The sequence below is a fragment of the Lontra canadensis genome, unplaced genomic scaffold, assembly GCF_010015895.1.
Source record: "Lontra canadensis isolate GAN:19392208 unplaced genomic scaffold, GSC_riverotter_1.0 scaffold107, whole genome shotgun sequence".
NCBI lineage: Eukaryota > Metazoa > Chordata > Mammalia > Carnivora > Mustelidae > Lontra > Lontra canadensis.
This window is the reverse complement of record NW_022631101.1, coordinates 4512195-4537576: the sequence shown is the minus strand read 5'-3', so window position 1 is coordinate 4537576 and position 25382 is coordinate 4512195. Positions and strand designations below refer to the sequence as shown.

The 25382-nt window shown below is 51.7% G+C and overlaps 2 protein-coding genes across 13 annotated transcripts in view; one reads left to right on the top strand and one right to left on the bottom strand.

Annotated features, from left to right (window-relative positions):
- AP2A1 (adaptor related protein complex 2 subunit alpha 1) overlaps window positions 1-3273 on the bottom strand; it is a 30376-nt gene extending 27103 nt beyond the window's left edge. For both annotated transcript variants that reach the window (XM_032839251.1, XM_032839252.1), the window contains exon 1: window positions 3074-3273. In XM_032839251.1, the coding sequence (XP_032695142.1) occupies window positions 3074-3140 (67 nt within the window). In that variant the 5' untranslated portion in view covers window positions 3141-3273. The remainder of the gene's footprint in view (window positions 1-3073) is intronic.
- Window positions 3274-10732: 7459 nt separating this feature from the next.
- TSKS (testis specific serine kinase substrate) lies at window positions 10733-24488 on the top strand. 11 transcript variants are annotated; one of them, XM_032839280.1, is made up of 11 exons: window positions 10733-11130; window positions 11462-11687; window positions 19227-19322; window positions 19524-19607; window positions 19914-20024; window positions 20566-20852; window positions 21386-21580; window positions 22037-22210; window positions 22911-23046; window positions 24021-24188; window positions 24316-24488. In XM_032839280.1, exons 1-11 carry the CDS (start codon window positions 10889-10891, stop codon window positions 24391-24393), a joined length of 1797 nt encoding a protein of 598 aa, XP_032695171.1. In that variant the 5' UTR covers window positions 10733-10888; the 3' UTR covers window positions 24394-24488. The 11 variants fall into 11 exon arrangements, with proteins under 11 accessions (XP_032695171.1, XP_032695166.1, XP_032695172.1 ...); XM_032839275.1 differs by having other exon boundaries at window positions 24021-24220; XM_032839276.1 differs by having other exon boundaries at window positions 10735-11130; window positions 19941-20024; window positions 24021-24220.
- Window positions 24489-25382: the final 894 nt, after the last annotated feature.

Below are 25382 nucleotides of genomic sequence, written 5' to 3'. Positions count from 1 at the left end.
CTGTCTCCTTCATGGGGCTGAGAGCTTCCCAGGGACGCAGACAGATCTGTCCTGTTCACCACTGTGTCCCCAGCACCCTCCATAAGGTTTGAAACACATCAGCCATTCGACATTTACTGATGAGAAGACGAAGAACAAGAGGAACCCCTGGTTCTCTAACCACAGCTCATTTGGCCAAAATACCTCTACCGGCCCCAAGTCAGAGTCTCCCCCTCTGGGGTCCTGCACTGACACTGACCCGTTTTCTCTTTCCTTCCCTACCCCATCATCCGATCCCCTTGCAAATCCTTCAAAATTTGTCCCCAAACCAACCACTTCTCACCATTCCCTTCTCACTCTAGTCAAGCCAACACCATCTCTCACCTGGATGCCTGCAGCAGCCCCTAATTACCTGCCTGCTTCCACCACTACCTCCCGAGTCTGTCCTCTTCATGGCAGCGGAGGAATTATTTTAAAACATCAATCAACTCACGTCCCCTCTGTGCTCTAAACCTTCCCGCCGCTCTCGTTTCACCCAGATAAAGGCCCACATGGCCTTCCACATTCCCTGTCCCCTCTCTGCCTTCATCTCCTGCCCTTTCCCTGTCAGCTTCAGCCACACGGGTCCCCTTGCTTTTACCGGAACACACGCCAAGCATGCTGCAACCCCCAGGACCTTTGAACGCACCATCCCTCTCTCTGGACCTTCCCTTCCCTCCAAAATCTGCAGGGCCTGTTTCCTCACTTAAATCAAAAGTCTACTCATGTGTCACCTCCTTGGTGAGGCCTACCCAAGCACCATCTCAATCCTGGTCCCTCCTCACCTTTCCTTCCCACTACCAGTCACCCTCTGGCATGGTATCATTTATTGTAGTTCTATGTTTATTTTCTATGTCCCTCACGGCCTGGGTGCTACCAACCCAGGGATTCTTGTTCACTGTTGTCACCCGGTCCCAGGTACAGTGCCAAAACGTAGTGATCAGGGGTGCCTGGGAGGCTCAGTGGGTTCAAGCCTCTGCCTTCAGCTCTGGTCATGATCCCAGGGTCCTGGGATCAAGCCCCACATTGGGCTTTCTGCTCAGCAGGGAGCCTGCTTCCTCTTCTCTCTCTCTCTGCCTGCCTCTCTGCCTCCTTGTGATCCCTATCTGTCAAATAAAGAAATAAAATCTTAAAAAAAAAAAAAAAGTAGTGATCAAAAACTATTTGCTGGATGAACAAATGAATGAGCCTTCAGAGATAAGATGCTATTATCGGGGGAGTTTGCAGACAAGAAAACTGAGCCTTAGGGGTGCCTGGGTGACACAGTCAGTTGATCGGCCAACTCCTGATTCCTGATTTCCGCTCGTGTCATGACCTCACGGTTGTAAGACTGACCCCTGTGTTGGGCTCGGAACTCAGTGCAGAATCTGCTTGAGATTCTCTCTCTCCTTCTCCCTCTGCCCCTCCCACTCATGATCTCACTCTCTCTCTCTAAGATAAGCAAATCTTTAAAAAAGAGAGAAAACTGAGCCTCAGAGAGGTTAAGTGACTTGCCCAGAGTCACACAGCTTCACATGGCTGGCAATGCACACCCACTCCTGACAGCTGGCCCCCTCACCTGATCCACAGCCCCTCCTTACTCACCTCTTTCCATAACAACCATAACATCTCTCCTCCACCTGACACCCAATGGTTTCCACCCCCCTCGTTCACTGAGCACCTACTATGTGCCAGGTCCTTTCACACCTACTAAATTCTAAAATAATCTCTGGGCATCTAACAGAGAGGCCAGGCGTCAGATCCACTGAATGACAAAAACAACACCCAAGACCTTCCAGGGCCTAGAATGTGCAAAAGGCCTCAGTCACACACATTACCACAACAACCTCATCAGGAAGGTGCAGTCAGCAGTCCCTCCTGACAGATGAGGAAATCAAGAGGTGAAGTACCCCATTCAAGGTCACATGGCTAGGGAGTGACAGCGCCCAAACCCAGGTCTGGCTGACCCTAGAGCCCATGCGGATACAGCCTCTGAAGCTCTTGGCAGCGCCAAACACCAACACCCACTCCCAGGAATTGGGAGCTGACTTGGCGCCAGGTCTCTCCTCGTCACGACAACCCCTCCTGCTGATGATCGCTGTGCCCAGATTGATGTGGTCAGATAGGAGGGCTCCAGATTCAGGACTGGCCTGCTCCCTGACCTTTGACCTCTCTCTGGGACCAGGCCTCCCCCAACCCCCCGATTCCAGATCTTGTCCCCGAAAATTCCTAAGGCTCCAGGGCCCGTCTTTGAGCTCTGGGCTCTCCCCATTCTGGCACATTCCCCAAACCCCCACTTTATAATGTCTTCTTTCCCAGGCCCCCAACTTCCTATCTCAGGTTTTCCTAAGACCCTCCACCTGCAGCACCTCTCCTCTATATTCTTTGATCCACTCTCCCCCCCCCCCCAGTGACCCTTCTAGCCCACTCTCCACCGCCCTCCATCCTGGAGCCCCTCTATCTTTCATCAGGGTCCCACTATAGTATCCCACCTTCCCATCTCTCCTCCCCAACCCCCTAGGACTTTCTATTACTCCCAGGCCCTCTCTGTGTACTAGCCAGGAGCCCCAGTGACCTACCTAGCCCCTTCCCCTCTATGACACCCCCTCAGCCAGGCCTCGAGGCCCGGCCCCATATGCTTCCCGTGTTTTACGTTCTCCCGGTCCCCTCTGGCCTTCTCCCACTCTATCGCTCCACAGGGTACCCCCCCACCCATGTACCTCCTTCCCTTTCTACCGACATCGGGGTTTCTCTAACCCCGTCGCTAATACGTTCCCCAAGCCTTTCTAGCATTCCCGGGGGACACTTCTATGTCCCCAGCCATGGGACTGTACTAGCCTCCTCTGCTTTAAGACCCTCGCGGACGCCTCTAGCCACTCCGTGTCGTCACCTCAAGAGGCACTCTATGACACCCTAAGTCCCTCCATTCCCCCCACCCTAAAGTTCCCCCCGGGGCCTCTCTATCCTCTCCCTCTACGACCGAAAAGGCTTTCTATGCCCCGGGCCCCTCTGTAATCCCCGAGGCCCTCAATTCCACGCTCCCCCTCCCTCCAGGGTCCCCCGGCCGCGCTCTCACAGTTCCGGATGTCGGAGATGAACACCGCGAGCCCCCGCATCCCATCGCCCTTGGAGACGGCCGGCATGATGGCGGTGGTGTCGGCTCCAGGCCTGGCCGGGCAGGGAACAGCGCGGCGGGGGCTGGCAGGCGGGGACCGGGAGGAAAAGACCCCAAGCAGCGCCGAGGAGCCTAGCCGGCCGCGGGGGGGGAGGGCGGGCTGGCGGGCGGGCGGGCTGCAGGCCGCGGCTCCGCCCCCGGTCCCGCCCCTCCCGTCCGCCGTCCTGAGCTTTCAGCCTTCCATTGGCTTGGATTACTGCCGCTCAGACTCGGGCTCACCCCTCCCCCCCGCTTCCTCTCTCATTGGTTGCTGGACAAAGGCACGCTGCTACGATTGGCCGAGTGGCCCGCTATTTCCGTTCGCAGGAAGGGAGGGGGAAGGGGCGTTGCCCGAGAGACGGGAGGAGTTCGGTTACGTGCGGTGGGACCGCCCCCTCCGTGCGGCCGGGTCCGATGCTGATTGGATCCAGCGAAGGGAGGGATTGACATGAAGGAAGGCGGGGGAGTGGGCTCGAGGAGGCGGGACTTGTGTTGATCATGACCAATGAGCGGGTAGATCGCCCACGCAGGCGCCGCGGATTCGCCAGGTCTGCCCTATTCCCACCCCCGACTGGGCGGTTGTGGGGGAGGGAGAAGGGCGACCATAGGTAGAGAAGGAAGGGGAACGGGGGTTGTCACTCAGCTGGGCTAGGATAGGTGGAGCGTCGCCTGCAATTCCCTGCTGCAGAGAAGTGGTTGGGAGGGGCGAGAAAATGTGAGGTGTTTACTGCGCAAGCGTCCCCTTGTTTCCCTTTCTCCCTCCTCTTTTCCACCCTCGACTCCTAAAATCTTCTAACAGGAAGTCTTCCCTTACCCCTCCCCCTCCCGTATCTAGCGGCAGAGATGTCGAAACCTAATATCTCAGAACCCAGGAAACAGCAATTTAAATCTAGCTCCATTAAGCGGACCTTAAACCTGAGGTCCAGAGAGGTTGCATGACTTGCCCAAGGTCACACAGCTCAGCATGACAGGAGCGGGGATTTATACTATATTTTGTTTTTTTAACCACTTTCCACTATACAATGCTTTTTTGGGGGCAGGGCAACCATAAGGCCATTCTACAGATACCATATCAAATCGTGAATCTCTCTTCCACCAAACTTGGAGTTCCTCCTGAGCAAAAGTGGGACCTGGTATTGAAGAACGCTGGTTAAAAGGAAGGAATAGATGAATCTGCTTGGTTTGGCCCAACAGCCACCTCTTGGCACCCCAAGACCCTCTTTGATTTTGGGGAAGGCAAAGCCTCAGGAACTACGATGCCCCAGGCTATTGAGAAATTTGGGGCAAAGGGAACTTGAAGAGTACATTTCTGTCATTTAGAGGAACTAAACCCCACATCACTTTTCTAATCTCAGTACTCCAGTATTCTTGGAACTAGGCTTGAGGGAGTGTCCTGGATCCTGTGAACTTCCACGCTGACTCCAGGAGTGGGGGGTGGGGACAAAGTGGGGGGCATGGGGACCAGGACAAGAGCCGGGGTGTGCCTTCCAGGTTTAATGGAACTATCCATTTGGGTCTCTGGGAATGGGTCTTGGGAAAATTATTCTGGGTTCTAGGAGAAAGGATATGCTCAGCTGTTTTAGAGCGCATTCCTAATATGCCTCTAAAGAACAGACAGCAGCCCTGTTAAAAACAACAGACAAGGGGCGCCTGGGTGGCTCAGCTGGTTAAAGCCTCTGCCTTCAGCTCAGGTCATGATCCCAGACTCCTGGGATCAGCCCCACATCAGGCTCTCTGCTCCACGGGGAGCCTGCTTCCTCCTCTCTCTCTGCCTGCCTCTCTGCCTACTTGTGATCTCTGTCAAATAAATAAATAAAAAAGAGTAAATGCTAAAAATTAAACAACAACAACAAACAATTAATAGGAATATGAGTTGGAAAAAGTCCTTCCCAGAAAGAGGTACATTAAACATTCAAGGACTGGAGGGGCCCACTGGTGACATGGGGAAGAAACTTTCTAACGATAATACTTTTAAAAATTAGTAACGGGGTATTAGTAATGGGGTTCAAACTTGTCCTCTTTTTAAACGATGTGAAGAGAGACATGGAGAATCCCAGGAACAGGGAAAGTGTGTCTAAGTTTGTCTCCCTGCCTCAACTTTCCACCTGTCACCCACCACCTTCCACCCTTCAGCCAGAGCCACCTGGGGACAGATGGAGATAACTCTGGTTTGCCAGTATGGGGTCGGGGGGAGGGAAGGATGTCCTGAAATAAGGCCCTGTCACAGATAGGTGGGGCAACTCAGTCCTCCCTCCACACATACTCAACTCCAGGGCCCATGAAGTAGCCAAAACTTAATTTTTAAAACTGGGCCTAAAGCAAAGTTCTAATAGGGAGTCAGACTGGGAAGGCCAATTTTAGAAAACCTGGGATTCTTTGATCCTGTTGGGGGAGGGGTGTGCACCCCACCCCTACCCAGAAGGAACTCATGCCCTAAGTCCTGTTGAATTAGAGCAGTACTTACAAACAGAAATACAGTGAGAACCACATATGTAATTTTCAATTTACTCTGGCAACATTTTAAGAAAAGTTTTCAAAAAGGTGAAATTAATTTTTTTAAGATTTTATTTATTTATTTGACAGATAGAGATCACAAGTAGGCAGACAGGCAGGCAGTGGGGGGGTGGGGAGTAGGGGGGGAAGCAGGCTCCCCACTGAGCAGACAGCCCAATGCGGGGCTCCATCCCAGGACCCTGAGACCATAACCTGAGCTGAAGGCAGAGGCTCTAACTCACTGAGCCACCCAGGTGCCCCAAAGGTGAAATTAATTTTAATAATATATTGTATTTAGGGCGCCTAGGTGGCTCAGGTCATGATCCCAGGGTCTTGGAATCCAGCCCCACAACGGGCTCTCTGCTCAATAGGGAGCCTGCTTCCTCCTCCTCTCTCTCTGCCTGCCTCTCTGCCTACTTGTGATCTCTGTCTGTCAAATAAATAAATAAAATCTTAAAAAATATATATTGTATTTAACTTAATATACCCAAATATTGTCACTGCAACATATTTGCCATTCTAATTTTCCTAAGTCTTTTTTTTTTCCTTTAGATTTTATTTATTTATTTGTCAGAGAGAGAGGGAGCACAAGCAGGGGGAGCAGCACGCAGAGGGAGAAGTAGGCTTCCTGCTGAACAAGGAGCCTGATGTGGGATTCCATCCCAGGACCAGAGCCAAAGGCAGACCCTTAACAGAGAGCCTCCTAGGCATTCCTAATTTTCCTAAGTCTCCAAAATCTGTATTTTCTACTTACAGCATGTCTTGGCTGAGACTAACCACACTGTAGGCACTCAGCAGTTACAAGCCATTGATAGTGGCTGTGAACTTGGACAGTATAGAATTATAGGACCATAAAAAAAATAATTACAAAGCTGATTTGAGCAAGATCATGATGGGCTCAGGGGCTCATGGGCTTACCCACTGTTAGGTTTTAAGACCAGACTATGAATAAGTCTACATTTGGGGGCATCTAATGAGCTTTAAGTAGACCCTTTAGCCTTTAGGATGGAGCATTAAGAGGAAACCCCAGGCGCCATCAAGGATCTCATGGATTGAACTAGCAATAGCTTCTAAGAATCTGCCCCAGCAAACCAACTCTTTATTTTCTCCAGAAAAACTGGATTCATCCCCAGTCTTCCCATCTGGGCCAATGGGCCCTCCATCAATCTCTTGGGCACTCTTGCCAGAACCCCTCCCTGTCCATCACCCCAAACTAAGGGCAGAAAACATCTGAAACCGGCCACCTCCCTCTGTGGGCACTGTCTCACCCAGGCAGACCACCACCACCATCCTCTCTTACCTGGAATCTTGCAGTGATGACTCTCACGGCTCTCCCTGCTTCCATCCTGGCCACCTACAGTCCATCCCCCACACACACCAGGACACTTTTTACAACATCAATCAGCCATGTCCTTCCCCAGCATAAACGCTCCAGTCACACTGGCCTCCTCCTGACAGTTCAGACCCTCCGGACCCATTCCTACACCCCAACCCACGCCTCCCCCAGCCTCAGATCTCAGCTCAAGAGAGAACTGCTGGATGTAGGGGAATTAAATTAGCACTCCCTGTCATTTTTTTTTAACACATGATGCAGCATTTGAAGAAGTCTGTTACCGGGGCACCTGGGTGGCTCAGTTGGTTAAGCATCCAACTCTTGATTTCGGCTCAGGGTATGATCTCATGGTCATAAGATCGAGCCCCAACTTGGGCTCTACACGATGAACAGGCTCTGCTTAAGATTTTCTCTCTTGGGGCACCTGGGTGGCTCAGTGGGTTAAAGCCTCTGCCTCTGGCTCAGATCATGATCCCAGGGTCCTGGGATCAAGCCCTGCATCAGGCTCTCTGCTCAGCAGGGAGCCTGCTTCCCCCTCTCTCTCTGCCTGCCTCTCTGCCTACTTGTGATCTCTGTCTGTCAAATGAGTAAATAATATCTTTAAAAAAAATAAATAATAAAAAAATAAATAAAATCTTAAAAAAAAAAGATTTTCTCTCTCTCGCTCTCCCTCTGTCCCCACCCTCATGCGCATGCTCTCTCACACTCTTAGAAAAAAAAAGCCTATTATAGGAAATTTCAAATATACCCCAAATTGGGAGGGAATAATGCACCCCCATAGAGCCAGTTCCAACAATTCTCAGTGTATGATCTTGCCTCTCATCTGTAACCCCTCCACTTCACTTCTGCACCCCTCACTGGATTACTTTTAAAGATTTTATTTTTAAGTACTCTCTACACCCAAAATTGGGCTTGAACTCACAACCCCAAGATCAAGAGTCACACGTTCTGCCAACTGAGCCAGCCAGGCCCCCCCTCCAAGCCCCTACTGGATTATTTTAAAGCAAGCTGTCCATATCAGATCTTTTCGTGCCCATCACCAAGTTTCTACCCCAGCATTTTATTAGGAAAATTTCTAAATATTCAGAGAGTTGAAACAACGGTACAGCAAACATGCATCTTGACCTCCTTCTGTTATGAACGTTGTGCGCCACTTCATCTAGCTCGTATCTCACCATCTGGCTTTCCCTCCCTCCTTCCATCAGTCCATTTTGTGTTTTGAGCCATACAAAATATGAGTTTCGGACATCAGCGCAGTTCATCTCTGTTGTGGGTTGAGCTGTGTCCTAACATCATCCTGTCTCCATGTTGATGTCCTAACCCATGGGACCTGTGAATTTGACTATTGGACATAGGGTTCTTGCAGATGATTAAGTTAAGTTGAGGGAATTTGAGTGGGCCCTAATCCAGGATGACCGTACCCTTATTTTTTTCTTAAGTTTATTTATTCATGCATTTAAGTAATCTCTACACTCAACATGGGAATCAAACTCACGACCCTGACATCAAGAGTTGCATGCTCCTCTGAGCCATCCGGGCACAACAACCGTGTCTTTTTTTTTTTTTTTAAGATTTTATTTATTTAGGGACACCTGGGTGGCTCAGAGGGTTAACCGTCTGCCTTCCGCTTGGGTCATCATCCCAGGGTCTTGGGATGGAGCCCCGCATTGGGTTCCCTACTCCGCAGGAAGCCTGCTTCTCCCTGTCCCACTCCCCGTGCTTGTGTTCCTCTCTCGCTGTCTTTCTGTCAAATAAATAAAATCTGTTTTTTAAAGATTTTATTTGTTTATTTGAGAGAGTGAGACCGCACGAGCAGGGGGAGGGGCACAGGGAGAAGCAGACTCCCTGCTGACCGTGGAGCCCGCCACGGAACTCAGTCCCAGGACCCTGAAATCATGACCTGAGTCAAAGTCAAACACTTCAGTGACCCAGGTGCCCCCACGACCATGTATTTAAAATGGGGGAGGCTTAGATGCAGAGACAGATAATGTGAAGACCTAGGAGATGAACATCTACAAGCTGAGTCATACCTGAGCTACCAGAAGTGAGGAGAGAGGCTTGGACAGACGCTCCCTGCAGCCTCCAAAGGAAGCCACCCTGCGGACACCTTGATCTTGGACTCCTGGCCTCCAGAACCGGGAGACAATAAATGTCTGCTGTTGAAGCCTCCTCAGTCTGTGGGTCTTTGTTACGGCAGCTCCAGGAAACAGCTACAACCCCAAATCCTTCAAAATGCCTGTCATTGACTATAGTTCAATGTCTGTTGAGTTTCTTTTTTTAATAGGCAAGAGCCACATGCAACAAAAGGCTCACATCCCAAGTTCGCAGATGGAGGGGCCTCCACAAGCACAGGCACCACCATCCCCTCGTGCTGATTCTCATATCACTTACAGACATCTGGTAGTTTGGTTTGTTTTGGCCTGTTGCCTGCCTGCCCCACCCCACCCCCAAACCCGAAATGTTGACTCCTCCAGCACTGGGACTCAGTCCTCATTCACCACGGTCTCCCAGATCCCAGGAAGTGCCAAGTCTAGGAGACTGCATAAAGAATCAAGTATGAATGGCGGGCTAGGGGTTGGGTGACTCTACAGTCTCAGACGAAGGGAAGCTGAAACCCTCCCAAGAACCAGTGGGCCCAGGGCGCCTGGGTGGCTCAGTGGGTTAAACCTCTGCCTTCAGCTCAGGTCATGATCCCAGGATCCTGGGATCGAGCCCCGCATCGGGCTCTCTGCTCAGCGGGGAGCCTGCTTTCACCTCTCTCTCTCTGCCTGCCTCTCCGCCTACTTGTGATCTCTGCCTGTCAAATAAAGAAATAAATAAATCGTTAAAAAAAAAAAAAAAAGAACCAGTGGGCCCATCCATTGTAAGTTCCAGACAAGAATGAATAAATCCAGGACACCTGGGTGGCTCAGTCGGTTAAGTGGCTGCTGTCGGCTCTGGTCATGATCCCAGGGTCCTGGGATCGAGCCCCTCATTGGGCTCCCTGCTCAGCAGGCAGTCTGCTTCTCCCTCTCCCTCTGCCTGCTGCTCTGCCTACTTGTACTCTCTATCTGTCAAATAAATAAATAAAATCTTAAAACAAAAAAATTGAATAAATCCATTGCCATTCTAATGGAAGTGACTTATTTGGTAGAACTAGAAGGTGTTCGGGGCCCCTGGGTGGCTCAGTAAGTTAAGTGTTTGCCTTCGGCTCAGGTCATGATCCCAGAGTCCTGGGATGGAGCCCCATGTCGTGCTTTCTGCTCTGTGGGGAGTCTGTTTCTCCCTCTTCCTCTGCCTGGCACTCTCCCTGTTTGCAGTCTCTCTCTCTGTTTAAAGGGGGCTGCCTGGATATCTCAGTGGGTTTAGCCTCTGCCTTCGGCTCAGGTCATGATCTCAGGGTCCTGGGATCAAGCCCCGCATCAGGCTCTCTGCTCAGCAGGGAGCCTGCTTCCCCCCTTGTGATCTCTGCCAAATATATAAAATCTTTTTTTTAAAGATTTTATATATTTGACAGAGAGAGAGAGAGATCACAAGTAGGCAGAGAGGCAGGCAGAAAGAGGCGGTGGGGGGTGGAAATCAGGCTCCCTGCTGAGTAGAGAGCCCCATGCAGGGCTCGATCCCAGGACCTGAGATCATGACCTGAGCCAAAGGCAGAAGCTTAACCCACTGAGCCACCCAAGCGCTCCATAAATAAAACCTTAAAAAAAAAAAAAAAAACTACAAGAAGACAAGGAATGGTTCACAGAAACCCCCTGGGGAACATGCTAGCCAGTACCTTTCTCTACTCCTATGCCCCCCCCTTACTGGGGCCCAGTGGTTGGGTCCTTTATGAGGCAGGCTGTGGGGACAGGGACTCTGAGGGTCCCTGCTCAGAGTAGGTGGAGGGTCTCAGAGGAAGGAGCCCCTGGGAGCAGGGCCCCCCACACGCCATGGCGAGCGTGGTGGTGAAGACAATCTGGCAGTCCAAAGAGATCCATGAGGCTGGGGACCCCCCTGCGGGGGTCGAGAGCCGCTCCCAGGTGGTCCCCGAGGCTCCTGGAGGGGTGGCCACCCCGGCCAAGGGGATCACGAAGAAAAAGAAGGCCGTGTCGTTCCACGGGTGGGTTTGCCGCACCCTGTCGGGGACGGTCCTAGCGCCCAGCACTGCCTCCAACAGAGCACGAGTCCCACCGTGGGTGCTGGAGGAAGGGGAGGGGAAGCAGAGGAGGGGGCAGAGGAGGGGCAGACAAGAGGATGGTGGCAGGGTTTGGGAGGCAGAGAGGAAGAAGGTAGTGGGGATGAAGGGAGGAAAGAAAAGGTCATGGGGAAGGAAAAACTCAGGAGGAGGGAGGACTAACAGATAGAGAAGGAAGAGGACATTAGGCAGTGGGGGCAGAGGAGGAAGAAGAAAGTGGGTGGTGAGGTGGGAGTCAGAGAGAGCAGGGGTGTGGAGACAGGGAGTCAGGAGGGGCCCAACCCACTGGGGCTGCACCTAGAGCCCCCTGCCGGCTTCTCCTCCCCAGGGTGGAGCCTCGGATGTCCCACGAGCCAATGCACTGGTGCCTGAACCTCAAAAGGTCCTCGGCCTGCACCAATGTGTCACTGCTCAACCTGGCTGCCATGGAGCCCACGGACTCCTCGGGGACAGACTCAACCACGGATGACAGTGGCCCACTTGCGCTGCCGGTGCCACCCGCCTCCCCCACCCAACCCTGGGCTTCAGATGACCCAGACATCACGGAAATACTGGTGAGGGGCCCTGGCTGGGCACAACGAGCGTCTTCACCCTGGGGGCAGGCAAATACTGGGGGTGGGGAGTGGGGGTCTTCTCGACTTGGAATGAGAAGGTTCTGATGACCCTCGAGGCCCAGAGAAACTCCCTTCTCCTCCCGGAATGGCCAGCCATGACTCAGTTCCATCCTGGGTGGAATGATGCTTGTTGCCTAGGAATCGGACTTTAGTTCATCCACTCATCTCCACATGTCCTGGGTGAGGCTGGAGTCAGAGATGGGAGTTAGGCCAGGTTCCCGAACTTGGGGAGCTCCTGGTCTGGTGTGGGCAGGGACAGAGACAGACTGGGGTGAAAATTTTCCATAATGAAGGTAACACCGGGTATCTCAGAGAAGGGCCACTCAAACCAGGCTGGGAAAATCAGAGAGTGCTTCCTGGAGGAGGCAGTGCTGGACCTGGGCTTTAACTGTGTAGTAGGAGTTCTCTGAGGGGATCACCTAAGCATCTGAGGCAAAACTGGGAGGTGAGCAAGAGCCAGGGGGAATTTAGACAATTCCTGACTAGAGCATGGAGCGCTATGGTTTGACCCTTTAACTTCCCTGTCAACTTCTATCCCGGCCAGGCTTCCATTGGGCCAGGCCCAGAACTGGACTTGACACTGACTCTCAGAATTACACGAATAACAACCATGGTCGTAATGATGCCAATAAGATTCAGCAGCACTTACTGAGCACTTTCTATGTCCCAGAAGCCCCGGTTTCCCTATCCACAATGTAGAAATGCACATGTTGTTTCTTCCAAATATGTCTTGAACACCTACGATGCGCCAGGCCCTGGCATAGGAAACTGAGCAAGATGGAGTTCTGGACGTGACCACACCCACTTCATGAGCTTGTCATGACAATGAAGCAGGACTCCTTCATGGAGAGTGTTTATTTAGCACAGTAGCTGGCTGTGAGCCTAGAAGTATTGCTTATGATTATTTGTCCCCATTTCCCAGATGAAGATTGAAGAAGGAAAGGTTAAATAGCACAGCCAAGGTCATGCAGCTTGTAAGGAGTGGAGGCAGTCTGAGGAGTTGGGGGGGCACCCTGCGTGCACTGATGGGGCAGCAGAGGTCACTGTGGGAGTCCTGAAGAGGGTAGCCTTGGCCCAGTTGGCCATGACCAAGGGAGGCCTTCCCGAAAAGGCAATACATAAGCTCGATCTTGGGCGTTCCCAAAGCCGAAGACGGAATGGTGTTCTAGCTGGCTGGCACAATTAAGTGCAAAAAGGACAGGGGTTTGAAAGAGCCCAGAGAAGAGGAGAAACTACAAACTGGTCTTCGGGGCTGGAGTGTGGTGTGTGAGAGAGATGAGGCTGGAGTGGGGGAGACAGAGGCCACACAGGCTGAGAAATGTGGGTGCATTGCCTGAGGGCAATGGGGAGCCATTGAAGGTTCCTGGATAGGGGGAGAGGAACAGTTCGGGAGTTTGGACTCCAGTCCCATTTACTGAGCAGCCACTATGTGCCAGGCACTGTGGTGGGGGTCTCCTTTTCTCCACTTAGAAGTTCTGCCAGGGATCTGGTTAATTACCAGTTTAAAGAAGAAAACAAAAATAACAGATACAGAGAGGTGGAGTGACCTTTGCAAGGTAGGAGAGCCTGTAAGAGTCAGGGCCAGGACCAGAAGCCAGGTAATGTGAGCGCAAAGGTCCTTTCTTTCCCTCGAAGACTCTTCTGCAGCTGGTGTGGGGATGTTTGGAAGGCGGAGGCTGGAGGCGGGGAGGCGGGACAGGAGGCTGGGCTAGGGTCCAGGAGAGAAGGGCCAGATGGAGAAAAGAGAACTGGGCAGAGAGACATCTCCCCCGGCCAGAACAGTGTCCTCCCTCCGTGTGAGCATTGCTCAGACTGCATCTGCAGAGGTCTGCCTCCCACCAGAGCAGTTTGAGTCATGTCCCCCAGTGGATCGTGACATCCAGGGGAGAGCTCGCCGTGGGGCTGCAGGGATGCCTCAGCCTCCGAGGGGGTTGAGGTTCCTTCTCTGTGAAATGGAAAAGTAATGATGGCCAACACCCAGGGGCATGTGCAGAGCAGCGGGGGAGTGTAGACAGCAAGAGCACATCCTGGCACTCGGCATCTGGACCACATCAGGAGAGAATGCTGGAGACAGGGAGAGAGGAGGGGGTGGAAAACCAGCAAGAGGGGGACAGAGACCCGGGAAGGGGGACAGAGCCCAGAGGGGAGGGGAACAGAGATCCAGGGAGGGGACTCAGTGATCCAGAGAGCAGGGACAAAGACTCAGAGAGACAGGGGCGGGGGAGGGGGAACAGAGATCCAGAAAGACATGGGACAGAGAACTAGAGAGAAGGAAGATAATTGGATGCCTGGGGACCATGGTTGAGATGACAAATCCCAGACTGGACAGAGAACCGCAGAACACGAAGCAGGCAGCTTTGGCTCCTGTCTTAAGCTTTGACAGCTTTATGAGGACAGAGGAGGAACTGAGATGGTGGTATTGCTTTTTGAGAAGGTCAGTGAATCAAAGCAAAGATGCACAGGGGAGGGCTCATGACCTCTGCTTGGGACTTGTCTTGCTGACTGCAGAAGAGGCTCCCAGAGGCTGCTGGGAGATCTCGGCGCTAAGCCCCCTCCTGGTAATTCCTCCCCTGCTGTCATTATTTTTAACAACTCTGGCACTAATCACTGAGCTTGCCTTACCGATCATACCATTTTTTTAAAGATTTTATTTTATTTATTTGACAGACTGAGATCACAAGTAGGCAGAGAGGCAGGTGGGGTGGCTTGGGGGGAAGCAGGCTCCCTGCTGAGCAGAGAGCCCGACGTGGGGCTTGATCCCAGGACCCTGGCATCATGACCCAAGCCAAAGGCAGAGGCTTTAACCCACTGAGCCACCCAGGCGCCCCTCGATCATACCATCTTGTTGACCCTTCCTCACTGCCATCTGAACCAAAGTAACATCATTCCCATTTTATGAGAAAGGAAACTGAAGCAGGCTCAGAGTGGAGCTTAAATCGCTGACTTACAGCCTATAGGTGGCCATGGAGCGGTCTGTCCCCATCTCTGGCTCCCCCCCGCCACCATCATGCCACTCACTTCTCAGCCAGAGCTGACAGGCTCTGCCTTCACCGCCCCCTGATCTGCTCTCAGGGAAGCTGCAACTCACCTCCAGGGACCCAAACTGACCCTTGTCAAGAAGTATTGACCATGAGCCTTTCTGAGCCAGCCTGTGTTCCTCCCAACAGCAGCCCTGGGGGTTTAGCTATTAGCTCGATCTCCATGTGACAGGGAGGGTAACAGGCACAGAGACATGAAGTCCCCCCGCTAAGGTCCTACAACTACTAAGTGAGAGAACTGAGTTGACCCCAGGACCTGCTTTATCTGTTTCCCAGAATGGCTACAGGAAGCCCGAGACCTTCTGGGTCTTTGGTTCAAAATATCACTTTGTGTCTTGGTTAGCTATCACCATGAAACAAGTCATCCCCAAACTTCAACCAACCAACTGGAATGGCTTAGCTGGGTGGTTTTGGCTCAGGATCCCTCAGGAGGCTGGAGTCAAACTTTCAGGGGCTGCAGTCATCCGAAGGCTTGAGTGGGGCTGGAGGTTGCACATCCACGTTCACACGGCTCTTAGTTGGAGACTCAATTCCTGGCCCCGTGGGCCTCCCCACAAGTGGCTGCCTATGACATGGCAGCTACTCCCCAGAGCAAGAGAGGGCAAGCAGGAAGCCATGATTCCCTTCATGAACTTGTCTCTTAAATCACACACCATCACTTCTGATTCTGTTTATTAGGTGTGAGAGTCACCAAGTCCAGCTTACACTCAAGTGGGAGGGAATAAGGCTTCTCATTTTAAAGGGATGTCAACAAATCCGTGGACATATTTCAGAACAAGATATTTTGTCGGGGGTTATTTGTACAAGCCATTCATCAGGACGAGGAAGTTCCCTTCTATTTCTAGTCGATGAGTGTTTTTGTTATGAAAGAAGGTCAGATTTGGTCAAATGCTTTTCCTATCGACACAACCATGTGTGTTTTCTCCTTTTATTCTATTAACAGTATCTATTACACTGGTTTTCATATGGATTTAAAAATTTATTTTCGTACGTTAACCAAACTTGCATTCATAGGAAAAGTCCTACTTGGTCATGGTGTAAATTCTTGTTTTTATGTTGCTAGATTTGGTTTGCTAGTTTTTTGTTAAGGATTTGTGGCTGTATTCAGAAGGGATACTGGGTTCTAGTTCTATTTTCTTGGACTGTCTTTGGTTCTGGTACTAGGGTAACATTGGCCACATAGAATGAGTTAGGAACTGCTCCCTCCTCTTCTATTTTTGTTTTTGAAGAGTTGGAGTTCCACTGGTAGCAGTTATATCCTAAATAACTGGTAGAATTAACTGGTGAAGTCATCTGCTACTGGACTTTTCTTTGTTGGAACTAAATTTCTTCAGTTCTTAAGGGTCTATTCAGATGTCCTATTTCTTTTTGAATTACTTTTTTTAAAGTTTTTTTAAAGATTTTATTTATTTGACACAGAGAGAGATCACAAGTAGGCAGAGAGGCAGGTGGAGAGAGAGGAGGAAGCAGGCTCCCTGCTGAGCAGAGAGCTCGATGTGGAGCTTGATCCCATGACCCTGAGATCATGACCTGAGCCGAAGGCTGAGCCACCCAGGTGCCCTTTTTTGAATCACTTTTGATAGTTTGTGTTTCTAGGAATTTCCCTATTTCATCAAAATAATCAAATTTGATGGCACACAAGTGTTCATAGTATTTCCTTTTTTAAAAAATATTTTGGGGGTGCCTGGGTGGCTCAGTTGCTTGAGCGACTGCCTTCAGCTCAGGTCATGATCCTGGAGTCCCGGGATCGAGTTCTGCATTGGGCTCCCCGCTTGGCGGAGGCTCTGCTTCTCCCTCTGACCTTCCCCCTCTCATGCTAGCTCTCTCTCAAGTAAATAAATAAAATCTTAAATAAAATTATACAAAATATTTTGGGGTGCCTGGCTGGCTCAGTCAGCTAAGAGTTAATCCAACTCTTGATTCTGGCTCAGGTCATGATCTCAGGGTCGTGGGGTCAAGCCCCACATCAGGGTCCATGCTCAACACAGTCTGCTTGTCCCTCCCTCTCTTCTCCTCCTCCCACTTGCGTGCTCTCTCTTTTTCTAAAATACAACAAAAAAAGATAAAATAGTATTTTATTTTTAAGCAATATCTACACGCAATGTGGGGCTTGAACTCACAACCCTGAGATCAAGAGTCGCACACTCCACTGAGTGAGCCAGCCGGGGGCCCTGTTCATAGTATTCTCTTATAGTCCTTTTTCTTTCCCTAATCTTGGTAGCAATGTCCCCTCTCTCCTTCCTGATTTTAGCAATTTGAGTCTTCTCTTCCGTGGTCAGTCTTGCTACAACAGATCTGTCAATTGTGTTGATCTTTCCAAAAAACCAACTTCCAGTTTTGCTGATTCCATCTTTCTTGATTTCAAAGTTTCTCACTTCAGTTTATTGCTTCCTTCTGCTAGTTTTGGGTTTGTCTTCCTCTTCTTTTTCTAGTTTCTTAAGGAGGAAAGCTAGGTTATTGACTCTGAGTTCTTTTTGGAAGGTGTTGGGACCTCTAAATTTCCCTCAAAGTCCTGCTTTCATTGCATCCCATATGTTTTTTGGTTGTTGTGTTTTCACTTTTTCATCCCAAAGTGTTTTCTATTTTTTCTTTGATTTTTCTACTCATCGGTTCTTTGAGTGTGTTTAGTTTCTATTGATTTGTTAGTTCCCCAAATTTCCTATGTATTGACTTTTTTTTTAAAGCTTTTTTTTGGGGGGGAGCAGAAAAAGAGGGAGAGAGAGAGAATCTTTTTTTTTTTTTTTTAAGATTTATCTGAGAGAGAGAGAGAGAAAACGTGTGTGTGCGCGCACACATTGGCAGAGAGGCAGAGGGAGAGAATCTTCAAGTAGACTCCCCATTGAGTGCAGAGCCTGACAACGGGCTTAATCTCACCCCTCATGAGATCATGATCTGACACCAATCCAAGAGTTGGACACTTAACTGATTAAGCCACCCAGGCGCCACTTTTTCACGCCTTTCAAATCTCTGTTCAGTGCATATGAATTTATAACGGTTGTATCTTCTCAATTACTTGACTCTTACAGATTTGGGCCGTTTTTTCATTGTTTTTATGGAGAGGTGGAATTTTGGGGTTCCACTATTTTCCTTACGTCACCTTAATACCATATTTCTTTTCAAGCCTATTCTCCAGAGCAATCATTCCAGAAACATGATCTTGTCCCTATCTTACAATGGAGGAAATTGTCCTCTCTTTTCTCTTCGTGTATTATTAATTCAGCAACCATGAAGGAAACCAAAGTAACTGGCTAAAGTAAAATAGTTTATTTCTCATATAAAAGTCTCAACAAGCATAGCAGTCTTGCTCTTCAAATGCAGCAAGTTACAGGCTCCTGTGTTCTGGTGGTTCACAAATTAAATCACAAGTTTGGCTGCCTTAACAAAAAGACACAAAATATCAGAGGTTAAACAAGATGGAAAATGTCATCTCTCATTTGTGAGTTGAGTACACAGGCTCCACAGTGCTGGGGATTCAGGCTTCTATCTTGTTGCATCCTCCAACTGGTCTAAGATGGTTGCTCAGCCTTTAGCCATCAACTTTGCATTTCAGCCAGTAAGAAGAGAGAAAGAGGGACGTTTCCCCTCCTCTCTTTTAATAAAGGCATGACTTAGAAATTGCCCTCATCATTGCTACTCACATCCCATTGGCCGAAACTTTGTCATATGGCCACACCTACTTGCAAGGGAGCCTAGGAAATGCAGTCTTTGGCTGTACAGACCCAAGCACGGCTAACTCCTCTGTAAACGTGAAAGAGCAGAGTGGATCCTGCCACAAGCAGCAGTCTTGAGCCAAGTTTTGCTTGGCATGAGAGTCACAAAGCACTTTCTGGTGATATAAGGTGGCGATGATCAGAGGCTGCGTGGTGTCATGGTTTAAAACAAAGACTTGGGGTTTAAATTCCAAAGGGGCATTGCTTCTCTAAGCCTCATTTCCTCACTTGCAAGATGGACCAAATAAGCTCAAGAGGTGTGGCTTTGAGGGATAAAAGGGGAAAATGTGTGTGTGTGGTCTGGTGCACAGTGAGTGTGTATATCTGGAAAGTGGGTTCTCTTAAAATCTTTTTCCAGTGCCCGGAGAAAAAGCGCATGTCTTTTAACAGTTTGTCTTGTTTATGTCTGTGGATCCCAGGGGCATTTGTCTCTGGTTGAGACCATCCTTCTCAACCACTTCCGAGTGCAGCCCCTACCCCCTACTCCCTCCTGGATTCTACTTATTTTCCTTCCATCCCACCAAGCAGAAAACGAGTCCCCCCACCCCCTGGTTTTACAGAGCAGGAATACCAAGAATCAAAGAGGGGCAGCCCTGGCCCAAGGTCACACAGACACTCCAGGGCAGAATCGAGGTATAAACCTGGCCTCCTCCCAGTTCTGGACCTTTTTATTGGGGTTGTGGTTTGCTCCAACACACCCACTGAGCTGTCTTCTCCTCTTCTTTCCCCAGAGTGGGGTCAACAGCGGATTGGTCCGTGCCAAAGACTCCATCACCAGCTTGAAGGAAAAGACCACCAGGGTCAACCAGCATGTGCAGACGCTGCAGGTGGGGGGATCCCCCAACACCTCTTCTTCCTCCACAGCCACGTTCCCCTCTTATAGCTCTCCTCCAACCCAGTGTACCCACTGCCCGGGTTGGGATAGTTGAGGCTCAGAAGGGAAAGGGACCTTCCACGGGGCCCAGCCTCTCCTCCCCAGGAGATATCCCTGTGGCCCTGGCTAACCTCTCCTCCCTTCTGTGTGCCAGAGTGAGTGCTCTGTGCTGAGTGAGAATCTAGAAAGAAGGCGGCAAGAAGCCGAAGAACTGGAAGGGTACTGTAGTCAACTCAAGGTGAGTGGTTGGGGGGCAAGAGCAGGGTGGGGAGAAGGGAGAGGAAGTAGGAAGAGTCAGGGCGGGAAGAAATGTAAGGAGGCATGGAGTCAGCCAGCAGCGAGGTGGAAGTGGACAAGAAGCCTGGGAGGGGGAGTCTAAGGAGGAAGCCATCCCTTAGGTCAAGGGGACCAGAGGTAAGGGACAGACCAAGGAGCAGAAGGCAGGCCTACGGGAAGAAGCAGGTGTGTCTTGTCGGAGGGGCTGGAGCCTATATGAGACTAGCGAGGGTAGGGGTTGGGAGGCGGAACTGGAATGGGAAGGCAGGGCTCCCGCCCTGGTGTCCTGACCCAGGAGAACTGCCGGAAGGTGACCCGGTCGGTGGAAGATGCTGAAATAAAAACCAACGTCCTGAAGCAGAACTCTGCCCTGCTCGAGGTGAGGGGGGACATGGGGAAGAGGAGCAGAGGTGCGAGGTACTTGAGGCAGACTTCAGGTGGGACTTCCCCCCCATCCCCGCCAGTCCCACCACACTCCCTCCTTCACGTTCATGGTTATATTCCTCCATGCAGTCACATTCAGTAGGGATTCGTGTGGCACTCTAGAGAGGAGGAATGCCTGTCCTGCCCAGATTCCCACTCACTTCCCAGCAAAATGTTGAAAAACCTTCAACTGTCCTTCCTAAACAAGAGGGACTGGAATTTGACACCACCGAGACCGGGAGTGGGATGGAGGGCTGGATGGAGACAGGGAGGCAAGCAGTCGGGGGTTAAAGGGAGCTGGCCTCCAGCTAGGCTGCACATGGCACAAGCTTCCCCGGTGGAAAGTCCACTTAGACTTGAAGCGGGGCTTCCCGATATTCTATTCCACATCCATTTACTTTCCAATCTCGGGGGTTCCGTGGGCTGCTTTGCGGGTGGAGGTGGCCGTGGGAGGCAAGCGGCGGGACGCGGCAACCCTGCCTGCCTTCCCCACCCAGGAGAAGCTGCGCTTCCTCCAGCAGCAACTGCAGGATGAGACCCCGCGGAGGCAGGAGGCCGAGCTGCAGGAGCTGGAGCAGAAGCTGGACGCCGGCCTCTCTCGGCACGGCCTGGGCCCCGTTGCCCCGTCCCCTGGCTGCTCTGGCCCCCCAGGGAGCCCCGACGAACCCCCACGACCACGCAGCATGGCCCCAGGCGGCTGGGGTATGGGGCCCCGGGCAGCGGAGGGCCCCATCATAAGCGAGCAGGAGCTGCAGAAGGTTTCTGCCGGCCTTGACGAGCTGAGGCGAGTGGGAAAGGGGGGTTGGTGTGAAGCCGCAAGGAGCTAAAATGGGTGGGCCCGAGGGTGGAACCTCGAAGATCTTAGGGGACAGGGCACAGGCACTGGAGCCTTCAAGAACTTAGGAGGGAGTGCGTTGGGAACGGTGACCTGGAAAGGCCGGACTTAGAAGAACTGAGTTTGAGCCTAGAGTTGGCAGAAGGGAGGTCCGTGTCTGGTGAAGCTAGTGTGGGCAGGTTTGGGTAGGGGACAAGTCGTCGGAGGCTCCAACTTCAAGCGGACGAAGTTGGGGTGAGCGGTGCCTTAACGAAGCAATGTCTGCTGGAACTGATGTGGGGTAGGGGGCAAGACCAGGGAAGGGCCAGGGTACCGGATAGGGGGACAGAGGCAGGGTCCTGTAGGACATGGGAGGATTACAAGAGAGGAACAGGACAGGAGAATTTGGGGGCTGGATGGGTTCAGATTCTGGGGCGGGGCAGCGCTGCTGGGCATGCGTCTAAACCTGAGCCTTGACCTGATCCTTACCTCTGCCTCTGCAGGAGGGAGGTGTCCTCGCTGACTGCCCGCTGGCATCAGGAGGAGGGGGCGGTGCAGGAGGCCCTGCGGCTGCTTGGGGGCCTGGGCGGTAGGCTCGACGGCTTCCTGGGCCAGTGGGAACGGGCGCAGCGTGAGCAGGCGCAGGCTGCGCGGGGCCTGCAGGAGCTGCGGGGCAGGGCGGACGAACTGTGCACCATGTAAGAACCAAGGCGAGTGAGCGTGGCGCGGGGCGCCGGGCGCGGGGCGGGGCTTTAACCGAAAGGGATGAGCCAATCAGCTGGGGCCTAGCGGTAGAGACCGTGGACTGGCAGAAGGAAGTTCTAATTAGAAGGTAAGTGGGGGTGGGGGGCGCTATACCCAATAAGGACTGAAGGGCGGGGCTAATTAGAGAAGGGTCGAGTTCCACACCTAAAAAGGATGAGGGGAGGAGCTATGCCTGAAAGGGGTAAGCCAATTAGAGAACAGGGAGGGACTTCCAGAACTTAAAACACAAAGGAAGGGCCAATCAGAGCCAAGAAGGGCGGGCGTGGCGGGGGTACTGCAGACTAGACGGGAACCGAGGAGCTGGGCTGATAATGGGTGGACGGCGGAGAGGACGGGGCTGTTGGAGAGGCGACCTCGACCTCGCAGCGCTGGTTACTCTCACACCTCAGGGTGGAGCGATCAGCAGTGTCTGTGGCTTCACTGAGGAGCGACCTGGAGGGGCTGGGCCCAGTGAAACCTATTCTGGAGGAGCTAGGGCGGCAATTTCAGAGCTCTAGAAGAGGGTCTGACCTCTCCATGAACCTGGATCGGCCGCCCCAAGGCTCCTGTGCCCGCTGTGCCAGGTAAGGGGATGGGGCCTGGCAGGGCCTGGTACATTCTGGGTCATGCTGAGGGTGGAATATTGAAGGAGATGGGGCTCTGGCCAAGGGAGGGGAGGGGGCGGAGTTCACTTTAGGAGATAGGATATCCCGTGCATTTTAGGACTGCTGCGTTGCAGCAGCCAGACTTTTCCCCCTCCCTACAAAGTGAAGTCAGTGTCTTGTGGAACACAAGTTTTGATACCTTTCGAGGATCCTGGATTTCCAGTGCATTGTGGGAAGGCTGGGATGTGGTACTTGGTGGGAGGCAGGGTTTCTCGGAGCATTGTGGGAAAGGTGAGACCTTGGTGCACTGCAGAACCAAGGGATACCGTTCTTGGTCCGTATTGTGAAGTTCACGGACTTCCAGCACGATGTAGGATCACATGTAACTAGTGCATTGTGGGAAATGTGGTGGTTTGGTTTTGTTTTGTTTTGTTTTATGAACCAAGGGCTGTCTGGTACCCTTTGGGAGTGGGAATCCCCAGACATTGTAGGAACTACTCATATAGTGAAAACAAAGGAGACCTGGTGCACTGTAGGTTGGCCCCAGTGCATGGTGGGAAGGTCGCATGGGTGTCTAGTGTTGGCAAGATCTGGGTGGAGGTGGGGCGGCTGGGCAGGGGGCATCTGGGAATGGAGCTGGTACTAGGCTTCTTACACCTGGTGACTGCCCCTCCCTCAGCCAGGGGTCGCAGCTGTCGTCAGAGTCCCTGCAGCAGCTGCTGGAGCGAGCACTGACCCCACTAGTGGATGAGGTGAAGCAGAGGGGCCTGGCTCCCGCCTGCCCCAGCTGCCAGAGGCTACACAAGAAGATTCTGGTACCAGGAACCATAGGCCATCATGGCCCACTTTTCTGTCAGGGGAGCGGGAGGGGAGCCCTGGGCACAAGGATACTGTTGGTGTGGGGCAGGACAGGAAGCAGTAAGCTATGGGCAGCAGGTGTTGGGCAAACACTTGGCCCTGAAGAATGCGGTCGGGGGAGGGGGAGGCAGTCTGGTGGTAAGTCATAGGTCAGTCACTATGGAACCCAAAGCATGATGACACACTGGGTGTGGGGTGCAGGACACAGACACCAGACTGTAGCTTCATAAAATACAAGCCTGATTTTCTACAGACCTTAAGAGAGGCAATACGGGCTCACTGAGGTTAGACAGGGGACCCAGCGAATGGAGATCACTGGAAGCGAATGCATTATGAGAAGTGGAACTAGAGCTCGTGCCCAGGAACTGATGGGACTTGAGGCCTGTGTACATTCTGAAATCTAGATATCTAATGAATTACGGGATACTGGCCTCACGTCTGACGGGGTACAGGTCTGCAGTGAGTGAGACAGACATAGATGTGGCAGAGCTGTAGAACTGATCCACGATGGGACATGGCACCTGGGACATTGGGGAATATGAGGAACCAGGGCTCCGATGACTATGACTGTAACTGAGATGCTGGTCAAATAGATAAAGAGAGGTGGGCTCTTCTGAATTGGGGGATGCAGAAGTTTGCCACATGATGGGATACCGGGGCCCAGACACACATCCAGTGCATGATGGTTCCTGGGCATTAGGCAACAGTATGTTAGGTGCTCAGTTAGTGCTTGCCAGGACATGGGGAACCAGTACACTAAGGCACAGACAGTCTGTTAGCACACAATGGGAATTTGGAAAGCCCAGCACACTGTGGGATGCTCGGGTCAGTTTCAGGCCCAGAGTATGATGGGATGCCCTGTGGGAGGAACATGGGCCCCTGGGCCCCATGCCCCCTGCCCTCCACGATCCAGCTCCCCCTCCACCCCCAGCCCAGTCCGGCAAGCCCAGCCGCGCCTACACTCCTCTCCCCAGGAGCTGGAGCGCCAGGCCTTGGCCAAACACGTCAGGGCAGAGGCCCTGAGCTCCACCCTTCGGCTGGCCCAAGACGAAGCCTTGCGGGCCAAGAACCTCTTGCTGACGGACAAGATGAAGCCGGAGTGAGGAAGGAGGCTGAGGGCATGGGAGGAGGGTGAGGTCTTGGGGAACGGGCCTGAATCACCCTCCTCACTGCAGTCCTGTGGCATCTGGCCTTGACAGCACCAGCTCCCCACCCTGTCATTACAGGGAGAAGGTGGCCACTCTAGACTATCTACACTTGAAGATGTGCTCCCTCCACGATCAACTCAGCAACCTGCCACTTGAGGGGTCCACGGGGACAATGGGGGGAGGAAGCGGGGGGACGACCCCCCCAAAACGTGGGGGCCCAACCCCAGAACAATAAATGGCCTCTCATGCCGGCATGAATTCTGTCTCATTTTTGGCACCAGAACGGAGCTGGGAAAGTGCGCACACCCCAAGCACTAGCCTCTGCTCACTATGACTGGATCCTCGGCCAGTGGGGTGTCCTGGTTTCTACAGAGGAGCTGATGGCAGTACAGTTCTTTGACGAGTCAAGAAGGGGGAAGAAATAAAGTTCTGCGGTAGAGTTTGGGTCTGTCAATCTAAATATTTTTAGAGTGATTTTTAATATTTATAATTTTATAAATATAAATTTTTATAATTGCATAATTATATAAATTTATAAATCTATAAGTACATTATTACATATATACTATTCATATATATTATGTATCAAATTATATTATAAATTATTAAATTTATAAATGATATATATTAAGTTTAATATTTAAGTAACCTCTATACCCAACATGGGGCTTAAACTCATGACCCCGAGATCAAGAGGCACATGCTTTCAGAACCCCTGGGTGGTGCACTCACTTAGGCGTCCAACTCTTGGTTTCGGCTCAGTTCGTGATCTCAGGGTCATAGGCTCGAGCCCCATGCCGGGCTTCATGCTCAGCACGGTCTGCTTGAGATCCTCTCTCCCTCTCCCTCTGCCCCTCCTACTCATGCTCTCTCTCTCTAAAATAAATCTTTTTTTTAAAAAGTCACATACTCTACTGACTGAGCCAGTCAGATGCCCCTAGAGTGATTTTTTTTAAACCAGATAATTATATTGTCTATTGGTGGGTAAAAAATTATCCCTCCCCAAACTTAATTGCAAAGACAATAAACATATATTATCTCACACAATTTCTGAGGGCCAGGAATCTGGGAGCAGCTTAGCTGGACAGTTTGGGCTCAGGAGCCTGACAAGGCAGTCAGAGGCTCAGGCTCTGCCTGCCTCTCTG

Bases quoted from the DNA above. Each gene is read 5' to 3' on its own strand.
- TSKS (XM_032839275.1), top strand. From the start codon at position 10,889: ATGGCGAGCGTGGTGGTGAAGACAATCTGGCAGTCCAAAGAGATCCAT. The intron at 19,608-19,913 runs GTGAGTGGTTGG...ATGGGAAGGCAG, and splicing joins GGTACTGTAGTCAACTCAAG to GGCTCCCGCCCTGGTGTCCT. The intron at 24,221-24,315 runs GTGAGGTCTTGG...CTGTCATTACAG, and splicing joins GCTGAGGGCATGGGAGGAGG to GGAGAAGGTGGCCACTCTAG.